General features: G+C 42.2%; 1 protein-coding gene across 3 annotated transcripts in view; it reads left to right on the top strand.

Moving 5' to 3' along the window:
• The window catches only part of rnf123 (ring finger protein 123), a 197,571-nt gene that overhangs the window by 30,154 nt on the left and 150,150 nt on the right, over positions 1 to 17,267 (top strand). For all 3 annotated transcript variants that reach the window (XR_014601226.1, XM_084063529.1, XM_084063530.1), the window contains exons 22-28: positions 3,594 to 3,694; positions 4,452 to 4,644; positions 4,999 to 5,144; positions 13,024 to 13,107; positions 14,819 to 14,926; positions 15,130 to 15,307; positions 16,771 to 16,845. Coding sequence is in view for 2 of the 3 variants with exons in the window: in XM_084063529.1 (XP_083919655.1) it covers positions 3,594 to 3,694; positions 4,452 to 4,644; positions 4,999 to 5,144; positions 13,024 to 13,107; positions 14,819 to 14,926; positions 15,130 to 15,307; positions 16,771 to 16,845 (885 nt within the window). In the remaining variant the exon portion in view is untranslated. The remainder of the gene's footprint in view (positions 1 to 3,593; positions 3,695 to 4,451; positions 4,645 to 4,998; positions 5,145 to 13,023; positions 13,108 to 14,818; positions 14,927 to 15,129; positions 15,308 to 16,770; positions 16,846 to 17,267) is intronic.

Below are 17,267 nucleotides of genomic sequence, written 5' to 3'. Positions count from 1 at the left end.
CCCCTTCCGTTTTGTCCGACATTTGGTGAGTAGAATTAATTATGTTGCGCGGTGGAAAAGGTGTAGTGAGCAGTGAGATGTCCCCTACGCGAGGCGTAAATTCAGCGCGGCCGCCGTGGCGAGTCAGTTGGCGACATGTGGTCTGGCGGTGCGTTGTTTATTCGATAACAGAGCTGTGGGGTGTCGCCACCGAGGGTGCGGAAGTCGGTCGCCATTTATATAGTTAGATGACCGCTGAACTCAATAACAGAGCACCTGCTCATATTTATCTGCACTGCTTGATTTTGTGAGTGAAAAACAAACTGGACGTACAAATAATGCTTTTGGTGTATATTGGTCCAATGGTTAATGGATAAACACTTAAAAGGTATCAAGATGGTTTCTTTCTAGTTACTTGTTCAAAGTGAATATTTAGGCTATTCCTTCAGTTTTTCAGTAAGACTTTTGTGGCACTGTTATTGACATGGATGACAAAGACCTTGTCATCTGACTTCGCACAGATGCTCTGGCTTAGGGGCCCCTGAGATCTTGGGCCCCTGGCCCTAGTCAACCCATTCGGTAATCCATCCCTTCCTGACATCCTCTGAGGTCCCTCTCTGCTATTTGCACCAGTAATGTTAATAGCCATCTGCCTGTCCGGTCCCTCTGCAGTCGTCTCCTTGACTACAGGGCTTTCCCCCTGAACTGACATACTCTGACAAACCAACTGGTGGCTCAAATGTAACCTCTGGCTCTGAGTGATTAAGCATTCCTGCTTTCTCTCCTGTTTTTGGTGCTCCTTTAACTTTTCTTTCATCTCCCTTTCTCCTATTCCGTTTCCTCCTTTCCTCTCTTCTGTTCAGCTTGTTCAACCCAAGGGCCCAGCATCCGGCTTTGAAATTGAGTCTATATAGGAAGTGACAGTTCATATGAATCGCCTGTAGTTTCGCTGTTCTACCGCTGCTGGTGTTAGAAAGAATCTTTCTCCGTTCAAGTGGCTGGGTTTTTGACGAACTTTAGACTTGATTTTCTTACCTTCATAAACATTGTCATAAACACTATATGCTTCCAGTTGCTAATTTAAAGTCTTCTTTCAATCACCGTGATATGTGTTTTGGTAAATTATGGTCCCATTTATTTAAAAATGTATGATAAAGTAGGGTATGCTGTAGGAGGGGCGGGATGATTTGAAAGCTACACAACCAATAGCATTCATTCCCCGCCCCCGCTCTTGATTGAAACCAATAGCATTAATTTCCGGTTGCGCAGGATATGACGCGATATAGAAAGATGGCGGATTTGAAATAGCTGAAAAATAGGCTTATGGTCTGTAGAAACCAATGGCGTCACTCTGTCAATTCTTTTTACTGTCTATGGTTCAACCCCTAGCTTCAAAACTTCAATCAAACGGACCACCCTGGCCGTCATGTGATATTTCTGAGACCCTTGTGGTTCTGGAAGAGATTTGCCTATGACCTCTACTACAGATTTTTATCAACGTAGTGGTCTGACATTTGAAGGGAGCAGAGATTAGTGTAATTACATGAGATTTGCGTTGAGAACATTTTGAAAAAACAGAAATAAAGTAATGGGTATAAGATGCGTTCTTAATTGCACAACATGCAGAGAACTACAATTTCCATCATACATTTCAAGACTGCTTAGAGTGGATAGGTGCCACAGTTGAATGGGGAGACAAAGAGACATGGAGACAAGGAGCTAGTTGCGTATCAAAGGTGCAGTTTTTTGTACTATATTGTCCACAGCTATTTATCCTTTTCAAAATTCATAAAGCTTAAAAGAATGGTGGATCAGAGTTATACGCTGAGTAGTCTTAGATTAGAGCATCCTTTTTTCTGTTTCTCTGCTACCCCCACCCCCGTAAAGTGGCAACGTTTTTTTTGTTTTATGCTTTTGACAGATTTGTACAAAATAGACGGCATACCCATATGTGGGTGTATCGGTCGAATCGGCGGTTCTGGACAACCGCCGATCAGACCGCCTCGATGCCGGGCATGAGTCATGACACTCCCTCAGGTCGTTGGTGACGCGCACGCCGAGATACGTGAACTACAGATGGACACACACTCATAGATATTTCGCCCATTTATAGTATGATATACTGTATGTTCCTGTGTATGTATACCCAGTATAGTTCATTTAATTGTGTACAGATTTTAACTTTTGTTAAAATGCAGTTATTTACAAACTACAAAACCAGTGCCATTTTAATTCTCACGTCAATCTTGGATTGTCTCATCAGAGTTCAGTTCTCTCTCTCCTTCAGCTACTGTCCAATAGAACAAAAAGTGTTTCCCTCCCGCTTTCACTGCTGGCAACACATGTCCACTATGTTCCCCTGGAGATAAACCATGGACGTGGCACAATAATAAAACACAGGATTTATGGACAGGACTTGGGATTGGCTGAATTTTATGATGTCGTAGATTTATACTGTGTGGGAAATGCGAGGAGACAACAGTTCCAGAGCCTCTGGTACAGAGGTCACTTCTCATTGCTGTCGGGCAGAAACCTTGTATCTGCTTGTATCCCTATATTTCAACTGTTTTTGTTTTTCGTAAATTAATGCCATACGTCATACTATAATGTCATACAAGAGTAGCAAAAATAGCCGATATAAGCTCACAACGTGCCACGATGCGACACGTGTCCAGCTTGGAACCTGGAACACAGGTTCTTTTTTCAGTTTTTCTTAAAAGTTAACAGTTTTGGACGTACAAGATTTCCAAACGACAGCGACGTTCTGCAGGTGTAAGGGAGGTGTTTATCACCAGACTAGCCGACAATGAAATTGTCCAGACTACAGATGAGACCACTGTCTATTTACTTCTCTATTATTTTTTTTTCTTTCCGTTCTTTCCTTGCTTTCGTTCTTTCATTTCTTTCCTTTCTTTATCCCATATTGGGTTCAGTCACAGTGGTTATTAACCGCTTAGTTGTACTACCCCTTTGTACTATTTTGTACGGCAAATGGAGAAAATAGCCAATCTACTAGCTTGTAGAAAATGTTGATCTATATAATATAATATTTTTTTATTAGGGCATGCCTAAAATACGGATGCCAGGGCAGGTGGTTCTGCCAGGGAAATGCTTTCAGATTCGGGAAGGTTTTTGTTTTGTTTTGATCCTTGGTACTGTGTAGTGGTTTGTGCAGGTCCCGAAAGTCTCACTATCTTGGTTTGGCAAAAAACACATCCAGTTTTGTAGGCCGTGTTCAGATGATGAAATGATTGCTATATCAGTCTGGATCAGGCTTATTACGAAATGACGAGAATGCTTTTTGGGACCCAATGCGTGCTGTGCACTTCAGCATCATGCTGGGAACAAAAACGGGAACAAGTAAGAGCACAAACAGATACACATTAAAAGATGTGCTTGTGCTCTTTCTTCTTGTGTTTGTTGTTTGTTGTTTGTTAATTCTCAGGGAAGAGAGAGAGGCAGAATAATGCAATTTTGGTTGGACGCTTGTCTATCCTGTGTGCTCTCTCTTCTCAGCAGGTGTTTCTACTGATTAGGGAGACGGTTCTATCAATATTGAAACGTGGCCTAAATGTAAAACTAAAAAGCATTTTCTGTTTACTTTTGTCTGGCAGATGACCTGGCCAGTAAAGCTAACATCATCATCGACCCTGCAGAGATCCAGGCCACTTCCATGGACGACCTGGATGAAGATGAAGAGAGTGGAGCAGCACAGGTTTATGTTTGTTTATTAGAAATATCCTTAACGATTGTACTGAAACAGCATCTGTTCGGTGTCGGGTAGAAACCTTGTATGTCCAAAACTGTTGCTTTTCATGAAATGGAGGGGGGGAACACACACACACACACACACACACACACACACACACACACACACACACACACACACACACACACACACACACACACACACACACACACACACACACTTAACAACTTTCAGTTTCAAAAGTAGAGAAAATAGCAGATCTACAAGCTCACAAAGCGTCAGAGAACTTGTAGATCTGCTATTTTGATATTTTGTGTAACACTGCTATATGACAAAGTACATAATAATTGAGAAATCTGTTAACAACTCATCCTCAAAATCAGAAATAAAGAAATTGGGTGTACAGCACAGCTCTCTATCTGTATCACATATTCCAGAACAGAAAAAAACTAAAACAAAATAATATCAGAAAGTCATAACACCAGGGTATATGTTCTGTACCATGGTGTACAAAGTGGATACTGTGTATGAGTGTTGGTTTAGTTTCTTTAACCACATTAACCCTGGTGTCCCTATTTTGTGCATATAATTTAAGGCTAAATGTTTCTAAATATTTATTTCTTAAAAATATATATTTTTTTATATTAATAAATTGCAGATCAACGAGCTCACAATGTGTCATGTCGCTATGCGTTAGAGCTTGCATATGGACAACGTTTGTAGGGCTTAAGTGGTTAAATGTGTTTTTGTTTTGTTTTCCCAGAGGCCGTTTGGTGCTGTAGCTATGGGTGGAGCGCTAGCCCGGCCCAGCTGGCTTAGTTCTCCCACACTGGGTCGGGCCAACCGCTTCCTCAGCACGGCCGCCGTCAGTCTAATGACCCCCAGACGACCGCTGGCACCACCGGAGAAGGTCAAAGTTCGAACCCTCACCGTGGAACAGAGGACTGAGGAGGACAGTGAGTGACAGAATATATTTTTTACACTACTGTTCTTGTACTATGGCTCTCAAAAGGGCATCACGTGTACACACACACACACACACACACACACACACACACACACACACACACACACACACACACACACACACACACACACACACACACACACACACACACACACACACACACACACACACACACACACCTCCTATTATTGTTGTATAGGTCACCAAGGTATATGAACCAGCATTGGTGTAATCCCATTATCCTACCCATCTCCTCTGCTTTTTCTTTTTCTTCTCTTTCATCATTTTTTCCTTTTGTTTTGCGTTCCCCCCATCCTCCCCTGTTTTCAACATTGACCTCAAGTTGAGGGAAGCCATGGTAACGATGGCCTGTTGCTGGGGCGACCATTGGTAGAGCCAGACCAGCCAATCGCAGAGAAGTCCCTGCTGGAGATCGTTGATGGCATCGTAATGATGTACAACCTGAGTGTCCATCAGCAACTGGGAAAGGTGTGTGTGTGTGTGTGTGTGTGTGTGTGTGTGTGTGTGTGTGTGTGTGTGTGTGTGTGTGTGTGTTTGTGCTTATCGTCGCTGTCAGGTGGAAACCTTGTATGTCCAAATGGTTACCTTTCAGAAAATGGAAAAAAAAACTGTGTTCCAATGGATCCAATGTAGTTATTATTCAGTCACAAGGTCTTGTTAATAATTTTCATTGGTTCAATATTTATAAAGGCGATAGTGCATGCACATCCAATCTCACCCAGGTGCTGTTCAAACAGCAATTCTGACAGCAATTCTGGTATGTATCATTATTTATAAAACCCACAAACAGACGAAACCGTTTTCACTTTCAAGTACATTTCTTTTTTTCAATAATAGCAAAAATAGCAGATCTGCAAGATCACAACACTTGTAGATCGGCTATTTTTGTGTGACACTGTGGTATGACGAAGTAGGGCATTGATTTATGAAAAAAAAAACTTTATATATGGCGATACAAGGTTTCTGTCTGACAGCAATGTTATACCCCTCCCTCACTGTCCCTCTGTCTTGTCTGTCACTCCACCTGTCAGTGTCAACAGCATCACGTCAATGAAGTGGAGAAAACAAACATTACATTCACATCAGAGGTCTTATGTGCCTATATATTGGAAAAATCCCATGGCGGTAATAGAACTCATAAAGAAAATGCCACACGGGACTCCGGTAATGAAAAACCTGATGAGAAAGATCATACCCCCCCTGGTGACTTGATCTCTTATATGGGAGTAATCACAAAGGGCTTAGAGGAGGGTGGCTTTGTTGGCAGACTAGTGTCGTATCCGCTCAATAAGAACCAACAGAGTGGTTGTTGAGGTTTTAGATCAACAGAGGCTCTTCAAAGGCTACCACCCAGCACATTTCTTCAACATAGCTTGTTTTCATAGGCACGTAACACTGTGGAAGCCCGTTTCTGCCACTGAATATAAATAATAGATAGGCCCAGTTTCTTTCTTCCCGTTCCGACATCTCCAAATTATGTTTTTTTCCCTCTCACAAATGTGAAAAGCAATTTTGTGAATCTCAGAGATAAAAAGTCAGAATTGTGCGAGAAAACCAATATGGAACTTTTTATTTGTACTTCCGTAGAATACACCACATATGTGAAGTCTAATTCTGAACTTCTGAACTATAATGTTGACTTTCTGCAAAAGGTGTGAACTGGTAAACCGGTCTAACTTACTCAGTTTATATAAGTGGGTGATGACCAGTGTTGCATTGCTGAATTGGAACATGGTTGCACTCTATCTTAATGACGTCACGCGCATGTCGCTTAACACCTACACTACTGGTCACACAATGGACAATTGATATGCATCTAGGCTCATTCCTATGTTAATTCAGGTCCTGGTGTGGGTCGGGAGCCTTCGTAAACTTTGTTGAGGAGTGAATTTAAAGTTGTTTTAAATCTATGCATGTGCCTGCGCGTGCTCCTGTTCAAATAGGTTCTTGCACGGCGTGCAAGGCCGTCCCATGAGCAATGCAACCCTGGTGATCATCACACTACACACGCACCACTACAGACGCACGCTGATGGTTCAGAAATGCTTTGGCCAAACAGCACACATTTATTAAAGCAGACGTTGAGTGTAATATCAACCTTTCGTCTGCATTTGCCATCGTCTCACTGTTCCGATCATATCTCCTGGTATCAAAACAGGAAGGAGCGCTGCAACACCGCTAGATAAACACGACACGTGGCGCCAGAGAGGAGCGCACAGCAGGTGTGCCATTCCATAGGAAAACAATAGCTTACACTACAGTACAGTATATTCAAGCATATTGTTTCAATTAAGCTTGTGAGCAGATTGCTTTTCTTTGTTGGGACAGGTTAGTAGGAAAGGTGAGAGGTTGTCAGCATAGGAGAGGCTCAAAGCTCTGGCAGAAGCTCATTTTAGGTATAGACATGTTTATGCAGGGACAGCATCGGCTACAACACTATAGGAATCAATCACATTCTGAGTTTATCGGATAACATGTCCCCATTGTCCGGTGCTTGAACATGTTATGTTCAGACTACAAAAGGGTTTCTGATGCCAAGTAGTAGGATAAGAAAAGGCAAAAAGTTAATGTTGAATGTTTTATTCATGTGGGCAGAGTGTGCCCTTATTCTTGATGGCTCAATTCCCACTCACATCACGTAGTGCTTTGTTTCATGTAGAAATAAAGGGGCACTAATTCGCCTACATTAAACGATCAGCATTAAAAGTTGGGTGTGAGTCAAGGAAAAAACGATAACGAAAGTGTGTGAACTACTGATTTAGACGGCATATGTAGAATCGCCCTCAGTTTCTTAATGGTATAAACACTTCTGGGGCCATTTATATGTCTACTCGAGAGATTTGGTCCTTATTCAAACCAGCTCTATAGTACCTTTCCAAGTAGTCACAGAATATTTATCTTTAGTATGAACGATCCCCTGATAGTTGGTAATCACGGGGGCTTTCACTGTGCTTCCGCTTTACTCCAGAGCGACTTACAGTAAGCAAGGACACAAGATAGTACATCATAATACTTCAATAATACATTAAATGCATAGAAATAGTAATCTAATAATAAAGTAATACATAAGTAAACCAATAATCTATTAATAACTAATACATACGTAAACCAATAACCTATCATCAGCCTACATTGAAACTATACACACTATAGGCGAAAGGGCCTGTCTGTGTGGAGTTTGCATGTTCTCCCCGTATCTACCAGGATAGTTAATACCCTCACAAAAACATGTAGTAATCCTGGTCACTATACCGCCTCCCCCATGACAGCTGGGGCGCCTGATGGAGGGGAAAGGAACTGGTTGGAATAACGTGTTCCTTCCACGCGCTACGTCCTACCGGGGAAACTCCCCCCTGTCAGGTGACAAGAAGGTCAGTTGGCTCTCATGCATTGAAGGAAGCATGAGCTCGGCCCTGGCCTCCCTAGGCTGTGGGGGTGCCCAGGATCACTTAGGAAATTGGCACCGGGTGAAAAAAATGGGTTACAAAAATCGCGGAATAAAAATTTAAGAAAAAAAAAGAAGCTATACACACTATAGGATGCCAGGTCAACAATGTCCTGGCATCTGTCTACATAACATGCTATCTAAGTTACATTTTAGCCTTTGCATTAATCCTGCAAGGTCGTCAAGGCTAGGGCAAGTGCTACGGGCACGGGAATACAGCTTGTCTCGTCAAAAAATGCAGGGTGAAAAAAAGAGAAAAAGGTTACAGCCGTTTCCCCACATACGCTAAGCAGGAAGGGACTGGTGGTGGGGATCGTTCAATCACGTGATCCCCTGGATCTGTGTGACTTTATGATGAAAATGGTCACTCTTGTGTTAGAGAACAGCGCCATCTGGTGGAAAACCACTGAAAACGAAAAAGTCGTCTTTGTTAGTCTAGAGTACCGTTGGAAAAGTCGTAAAAGTCGTCCTTGGCAGTGAAAGAGTTAATGAGAAGGAGTTTGTCCATTCTTGGACTGATGGATGACAGGCAGACTCTAAGATCTTTTTGTTTTCCACATGCAAACAAGCCCTGTACTTGGAATTGAAGTCATAGTGGAGAATAATGACTCGCAGAGGTACGTGGTGGGAAAAGGTAGCAATATTTGCATGGCCTCGGTAGTGAGTTCAGGATACTCATGTGAGAGGGAGGGCCAAAAGTCTGCAAGAGGCACTTGCTTGAATCGGGCCTTCAATGTCCTATCAAAGGATAAGTCCAACTGCTCCTCTTCTGCCTGTGAGGAGTGAGGCTACTTTTGGCTGCTGAAGCAAATGGATCCCACACCCAGTCCCAGGCAGCGGTGTCCACATCAGTGAAGTACGCGCTGAAGTACTCACTCAGTGCAGTGAGGTGAGAGGTGTTCATTCCATCCGTGTTTTCTGGCTCACTCTCTCGACGGAAGAATTGTTTTGTTTTGCCAACATGTTCTTTGTGCATGGTTTGCAGATGTCGCTTGAGGTTGGCTGGCTTGTTAGCCTCCTTTGCTTGACACCGAAGACTCTGCATTTTGGATATAATTATCATCATATTGTCTTTTTTTAGCGTGTTTGTCATTGGGCATATCATCACTTGATGATGTGGACGGACACAAATTTATCCATGCTCATCGATTGTTAGTTGGCTAAAAATAGACTAACCAAAGGCGAAAAGGTTCAGTTGTTTTCGTTGTTGTTATTTTTTGCTGCGGCCCGACAGATTGACTTCATGTCATCTATTGGCCCAAAGCAAACATGGGAGAAACATAATGAACACCACAAAAATATGTTTATTCCACAACTTGGCAGAAATGACCCCGTAGATAAACATAATCTTTTCTTTATTATTAAAAAAATATATATAACCTTCAAGCATGGTAAAATGGCACAATCTTCTCTTCTCTTCTCTTCTCTTATATACACCAATATTTTACTATATACTGTATACACACAGGTATATCTTTCAGAAAGCATGATGCAACAATCGTTCACTGTGTTTCTGATGGGTCACAACGGGCTCCCAATAACTCACTAATGCAATATCCTCTCCTGGAGGGGAGAACATTTAGTACATGTAGAATGACAGACAGTGCATACAGTACATATGACACCAATAGCCAGTAGGAATGCAGAGGATGAAATCCTAGGCTCTGGATTGCCCTGCTGAATTGCAAATGAAATTTCTGGATCGGAACGGAAATCCATTGTCACTGCACCATGTGCACTCAATTGAGTTCAATCATACCAAATCTATATTTGTACCATGTAGTACTCTCTATTTTAAAATTATTCCACAGTGTAATGTGTTCAATCAAATTATACCCTGGGTGGGCATGATGAATGGTGGGGAAAGCTATGTGTGTGATATTCTTCTTCTTTTTTAATAGGTAGGGCTTCCCTTTCACTCCATTTCCTCTGCTCCTCTGTTATCTGTTGCACCAGAACCGTTGAGGTTCTAGGATAAACCCTCGGGTGTTCAGAGGAAGCCTTACTGTACATCTGTGTGCGTGCGTAAGTGCATGCATGCGTGCGTGCGTGCGTGCGTGTGTGTGTGTATGATTTGTTTTAATTTTCATTTTACAGGCAGGGCTTCCCTCTGCCTCCATTTCCTCTGCTCTCTTTTGCATCACAGCTGTTCTAAAGAAGGAAGGTGTTGAGAGAAAGCTTACCATACATCTGATTGTGTGCATGTGTGAGTGAGTGAATGTGTGCATCTCTCCTGAATTGATGAAATTGGTATCCCTAGCCAATCAGGATGGAATATGAAAAAGGTCCATCTTGATCACATGACTATAGAGATAATGTGTACTGATTTGCGTGATGTTTGGACAACATCTGTAGCACTAATATATAAAAATATAATTTGCAAAAAATGTTTAAAAGGCCTCTAGGGAATAGACGCCTTAACAGACGACGTCACACTGATACGAAACAGTATGCGCACGCAGGTCGGCAGCAAAAGAACCCCACCGCTCATAAGATGCAATGTAAAAGTGGTCACAGTCTCACGTGTAAAAATGCATCCCATCAAACTTTCAGATGCTGTTTTTCTCCCAGTGTGGAGGAAGAATGCTTAGGATTTTTACTGTGATCTCTCACTCTTGAAATATATAATCCTTGGTTTCTGTTGTGTGTAAATAATAATAACAATTCAAAGCAGTTGTCCTCAAAACTCCACCTCCAGTGGCTGTCATAGGAACGGAGGGAGCGCTCTATGATCATGGCATCAGAACCTGCTTGGCTCCCACAGCTGCAGCCCGTCAAGACTAATTTATGCTCCGTCCCGCGAAGGTGTCGCGCGCAGAGAACGGCCGAGAATAGCAGATCTCCAAGCTCACAGCGGTCGCATCCGTGACGCGGTTGTGAGCTTGTATGTCAGCTGTTCTCGGTGCGCTATACCGTTGCGCGATGAAGTATATATATGTGTCGCCAGGGCGCACCCCACTAGACTACACACAGAGGAGGTTGAATGAACTGAAACAAGCTCACCCCAAAACAGCAGGTTTGGGGATCTGTTGGGAATTGATTACATGAAGCAGTCACCTGTGCGTCCAGTCTCAATGTTTGTAAACAAATAATTGGTCTATGCGTGTACAAAGTTTCACACCGATCGGTCCAGTTATAGGTTAAAACGTGAATCGGCCTGTTATAGTGCCACCATGAGGCCAACTTGAAAAATGTAGGATGGCATTTCTTCCTTAGCCTATTGGGAATGTGCAAAGTTTCGTGGATATTTTTTTGCTTTTGTCTCATTCCTAAGCCAATAATTTGGAGACCAGCAGCGGCTCCAGTAGGAGACACAAAGTGTCAACTTTGAGTCTCCTACAGGAGACATTAGCATCTTTCCGCCGGTCATCAAATTATTGTCTCAGGAATGCGACAAAAATATAGATAGAAAATAAGTACTTTTTTGGGTGAACTATCCCTTTAACTCTCTCAGTGCCAATGAAATAAAAACATATGTTCATACTGTGCCAGGATTCTTTTTTTTCAAAGTAAACAAATGTGCTTAGGGAGCGATATACAGCCTTTTTCAAAAAAATAAAAATAAAAATAATAATATGTATTTTTTTTTAACTCAGGATTTTTCGTTCTTGGCACTGAGGGCATTCAGAAAAAACTTGGGATATCTCGTTGTGTGGCACTGAGAGAGTTAACAGTCCTAGGGATTATATTACTTATCACCCTCTATGTCATTTTATCACTCCCCTCATCCAAGGCAAAAACAGCCTGGGTATGAGCTAAATGTACTGGAAAAGAGAAAGCCACTTTGTACAGTTGTTGTTTGAAAAGGCTATCAATATGATCGTCAACAGTAAATATAGATCCCCCGCCTTAGTCTGCTGGCTAGTTGTGTTTCTGTTAAATGAAGCATTCTCACAGTTTGAGTAAACATTGCTTTGTGTGTGTGTGTGTGTGGGGGGGGGGGTGGCAATTTAGCTGTTCTTTCACCCGGGAAAATGTTCTCTACTGACTGACCAATGTGTGCCTAATGGTACGAGAGTGGTTAGGACATTGGAACCTTCAGTCAGATATCATGAAAGCATTGAGAGGTGCTTGGGGCGATACAGACATACATACAAACTGAAGGCAAAAGGATTAGGTATTCTTCTTTTTAACCATGAACCCTTGTGTCCCTATTCTTAGTGAAAACAGAAGATCTACAACTTCACGTCATGAGTTTGTAGATCAGCTATTATCGGTTAAAAGATTTGGTGTAGTGGAAAAAAGGAGCAGACCAAGTACTGAACCCTGAGGGACCCTAGTCAACTAAGTACGTAGGGTTGACTGGGACTAACTTGCTTCACCAGACATGCAGAAACAAGAGCGGAAACCAAGAGCGCTGTGCTTCTCCAAAATGATTCACCTCGGACAGAGGCGTCATAATTTGTTTCGTTTGGTACAATCGTTTCATTTTGTTTGGTATTCGTTTGGGAAAGCCATGTTTAATTCCAACTTGTAGCACGACTGGAGAGACTAGACTGCTCGATTCGGCATTCATGTGGGGCAACAAAAACAAAGTGGCGCCAACCGGACACTTGGGGAATTCTAGAGTAGGCGTGGCTTAGGGACCGATCACACTAGTTAGTTTGGAATGAATTGATGCAAGGTTAATATAGGTTTTAAGTGTCATGCTTAGGGACGGAATCGACACATTGTTGGGGCCAGGAATCAAACCTGGGACCTTCTGCTTGCCAGGTGGTCTCTACCCATTCAGCTATGGCCGCCTGAGATCTTTACATCATGGCTTAATATGTCTGTATACTGTATATGTACATTTTCACCTGCTGAGAATGGTTATGTATTGCATATCTATCAAGGGAAACAATTTTATTGAATGCCATGAGCATATGGAGTGTGAATAAGTGTGTGTTTTCTTCCGTGCAGATGGTAGTGGTGTCAGACGATGTCCATGAATACGCAGTGGCATTGAAGGACACAGAGGAGAAGATAGCACGGTGTCCTCCAAGGGTAAGCTTGCCCTTGATTGTCAAAGTCCCTTTTATTTTGGCATATTATTTTACGGGACCTGTGGGAGCCGTCCTATAATATTGAATGTTAAGAGTGCCTAGGAGCGGAAGAGATGAACAATACTATATTCTGCAGGCACCTTTTACTAGGTAGAGAGATAAATCATGTAATGCTTTAAAAAATAACAAAAATGCATAGAATGTTTTATTTCTATTAATTTATATATATATATGTCCTGCTGCCATAACCGCCTCCTGTAAAGAAGTGTCTTTAAATAAAATAGAAAACAAATAACAATGTTTTTTTACATAATGATCATACTTAAAACATGTTCAAAAAAGGAGTAGGGAGAAGTATAAACTTGATATAAAAACAATTATTCATATATTAATAATAGCGACCTGCCAAATGGATATTTGCATTTTTGGGGCCAGCCCTCGCCACCGCACATAAAGACACACGGCGTATACTACACATACTACTACTACCAAGTGTGTGATTGTTGTTCAGAAAGCCCATGGGTGAATTTATGAATTGTACAAAAATCAGATTTTAGTTTCTTATATGCCCCACTATATGTGTAGTCTATAATTGTAAATTATGATTTGTTTTTTAAAATGGAATATTTGAATTGAATATTATCGACACTGGGCTAGTATGATTTTTTTTACAGGCTACTAGACATTTCAAAGTAGAAACAAAAACCAGCACACTCCATTTAAATACAATTTGCCGTTTGCACGGCTCAAGAAGACTCACAAGTGAAAAGAATAGCCAGCACGCCGAAGTCCTTCTGGTACTTTTTAATGAAGACACGGGCATACACGGACGAGTTTCGGCGTCAAACTTTCCTCGGCATGTGCCTTAATTAAAAAGTACCAGAAGGACTTCGAAGTGCTGGCTGTTCTTTTCATACTAGTAGAACTTTCGCCCGACTGCTTTAAATCCTTATATTCCATCCATCAGTGGATTGTGCAGTGTGTCTTCCACACTTGCTCTATGCGCACACAATGCCAATTGCCCAACACACGCAACTTAAAGAGCAATCCATCTCAATTGACTGTTACAATATCCAAGGTCTCGCTGATTTAGGCTTGCCTAGTTCAACTTGTTTTCATAATATTTTCATTACTAGGGTATATTTAGAGTTAGACATTGCTTAAGTACAGTTTGATGGGAGTTATTACCATGTTGATGCATCAGCAGACTGCAGACTGTAATCATGTATTGTGATACCATGTTGTCCATTGCATGTTTGCCTGTCTCCACTGTCCTCCTAGTGTGTGTCTACTGATGTCCTGTGGAATGACCCAAAAAGAGATGTCTATCGTACCACACTTTATATAGCCACATAGGCACTGACCTATCATGTTGTGGGTCTGACTTGGGCTCATTACCTGTGTTGCGTGTCATCTCCTCTCCCTCTGCACTCGCATACCTGTCAAGCCTGATTTATACTTTGGTGACAATGTGTCGTGTGATCTGTTGCTCAGCAAAAACAACAACATATTTTCAGCTGGAAAATGTGTCACTTTCTTTCAGTTACTCTACTACACAGTGCTGTCATAGTAGTGTGAATTCCTCATAAACAATCTTAAATAAATAATATGTCCAAACCATGCGTTGTACTAGTCCTTCATATTGAGAGACAGCTATTTCAGCCATTCCAACAAGTAAAAAAAGCTTTGCTTTTTCCCCATCATTCCTCCAGAGAGCAGACATCCTGGATGAGCTTCAGAAGAGCCAGAAAGTTTTTGCTGAGAAGTTGAACCACCTCAGTAGGAGACTGGCCTGGATCAACGCCACAATCTACTCCAAGGTGAACATTGTTGCGTGCGTGCGTCCGTGCGTGCGTGCGTGCGTATACAAGACCACATGTTTACATGGCCATATGGGTCTCTCTCTCTTCATTATTGTCTATATTTTGTTGTAATTCCCTCTTTCTGTCCACTGTGGGTCTTTGCCCACTCTCCATCTTTCCCCCCTATGTCTCACTATGTTTCTGCCTCTCTCCCGCTCTAGGAGAAGATGTTGGATGTGTACTGGCTGCTTCGCGTATGTATCCGTACCATCGAGCACGCTGACAACACCGGCTCCTTGTTCGCCTTCGCACCAGAGTTCTACCTCAATGTAGCCATGAACGCATACAGCGCCCTCAAGAACTACTTCAGCCCTGCCAACAGCATGGAGGAGCTACCAGGTCATTCACACTACCCAGTTAACTCACTACAGCTTGTTAACCAGCTATTATTCTAATGAATCATGAAGTATTCTCTTCCTTAGAGTAACATAGAGAGACGTTCGTCTGTGACTATGTATTAGTCTTTCTATCTGTATGTATTTCTGTCTACAGTGACTTGCATACGATATGTATTCAACCTCCTTGGACTTTTCCACAATTTGAAGCGTTAATGTTAGTGTTAAGTGTTAATCCATTAAAATGGATTGAATTTTAATAGATTGGCATTTTAGAACACAAAATAGTCCATAATGTCAAATCAACATACATTTCTAAATTATTTATAACTAACAAACGGATAAGCCCTGATTCCATCAGTATTCCCCCCTTTGCTTCTACTGAAAGTAAATATACTTTGGTGCAGCCAATTGGACTCAGAGGTCACATAAATCATCAAATGGAGTACTCCTGTGTACTCCATTTGTATCTGTCTGGTAACCAGACAGATAGAAATCACCAATGATGCTTGTTTCACAACAAAGGTGAGATAATTTGAAGTGTCTATCTTTACTTTGTTTTCCATCATATAGAACGGGGTATTTTAATGCATTGTTAATGATTTTCCCCATACATTTTCATCCATATTTCTGCTGTTTAAAGCACTGATGTCAACAACTAATACGTGAGAAGGAAGATGGAGTTTCACCTACACACCTATTGAGAATGTAGAACAGTCAAACAAGTGAAAATACAAACATACATACACACTGCAATACAGGTTTGAACTTTAAACTGTAAACTTGTAACCGGATACCATATACATTGTGTTTTGGTGGTCTTTGCCCTGTGACAATGCTTGAAAATAGAACTGAGCTCTGAAAGACACGTCAGCAGGTTTTGATGCGCCCACTTTACGCCTCCAGTTTGTCCGTTAAAAACAATGGGTGCATCTCTTGCCACGAGTGTCTGATGCTTTAGTTTGCTATTCCTCTGCGGAGTGCGCATGTCCTGTTTGGGAGAGATCAACCCATGCCAAGAATCTAGACCCAGCGTTGAACAACACCTGCCGCTTGATCACTGGTTGCTTGAAGCCTACCAACATTATCAACCTGCACCTCCTCTCTGGCATTGCCCCTGCTGACATCAGACGGGAAGTTACCAGTCGAGTCGAGATGACAAAAGCCACCAGTGATGAACGCCACCTCCTCCATGGACGTCAAAACCCGGCCCAACGAGTGAGGTCAAGGAGAAGCCTCCTCAGCCATGTGTCCCTGACAGCACCTCAGGAAGAAACCAGACTCCATCTATGGATAAGAATTCTTGAGGATGACCCCCTTGATAATGTTGATCACATGACCCCAGAGACTGTGTTCAAGCATAATGCATATGCTGTAAAAAAGTTCAAGTTGCGTTTCAAACTGTTTTGTCATTTCTTGTGCAAAAGTGTGAAACTCTGTCTATCTCCTCTCTTTCCCTCCTGACAGGCTATGAAGAAACCCTTACACAACTAGCTGCTATCCTCGCTAAGCACTTCGCTGATCCACGTATTGTCGGCACTGGTGAGACTCGCGTGCACACACACACACACACACACACACACACACACACACACACACACACACACACACACACACACACACACACACACACATTTGTGTCATTTATAGAAGGTGGGATGCATTTTTTATGGTGGTGTGTTTGCATGCAAGCAAGCAAGCAAGCAAGCAAGCAAGCGTGTGTCATGCTCAGAGTGCACTTGCTGTCTTGTTACCCTTCCTGCAGCAATTCATTGAAGGGTGTGTGTGCGTGTGTGTGTGTGTGTGTGTGTGTGTGTGTGTGTGTGTGTGGCTGTGGCTGGGGATGTGTTTGTCAGCAAGATCATTTGAGAATTTCCATGAAACGTGTTGGGAATGATCATTAGGCTGCCCCAAAGAGACTGTAAGTTTTGGGTCAAAAAGGACAAATCTCAAGGTTGCAGTTT

The sequence above is a fragment of the Gymnoscopelus microlampas genome, assembly GCF_963454915.1.
Source record: "Gymnoscopelus microlampas genome assembly, chromosome: 7".
Lineage (NCBI taxonomy): Eukaryota > Metazoa > Chordata > Actinopteri > Myctophiformes > Myctophidae > Gymnoscopelus > Gymnoscopelus microlampas.
The sequence above is the reverse complement of the archived record's forward strand: the minus strand, read 5'-3'. Positions and strand labels throughout refer to the sequence as shown.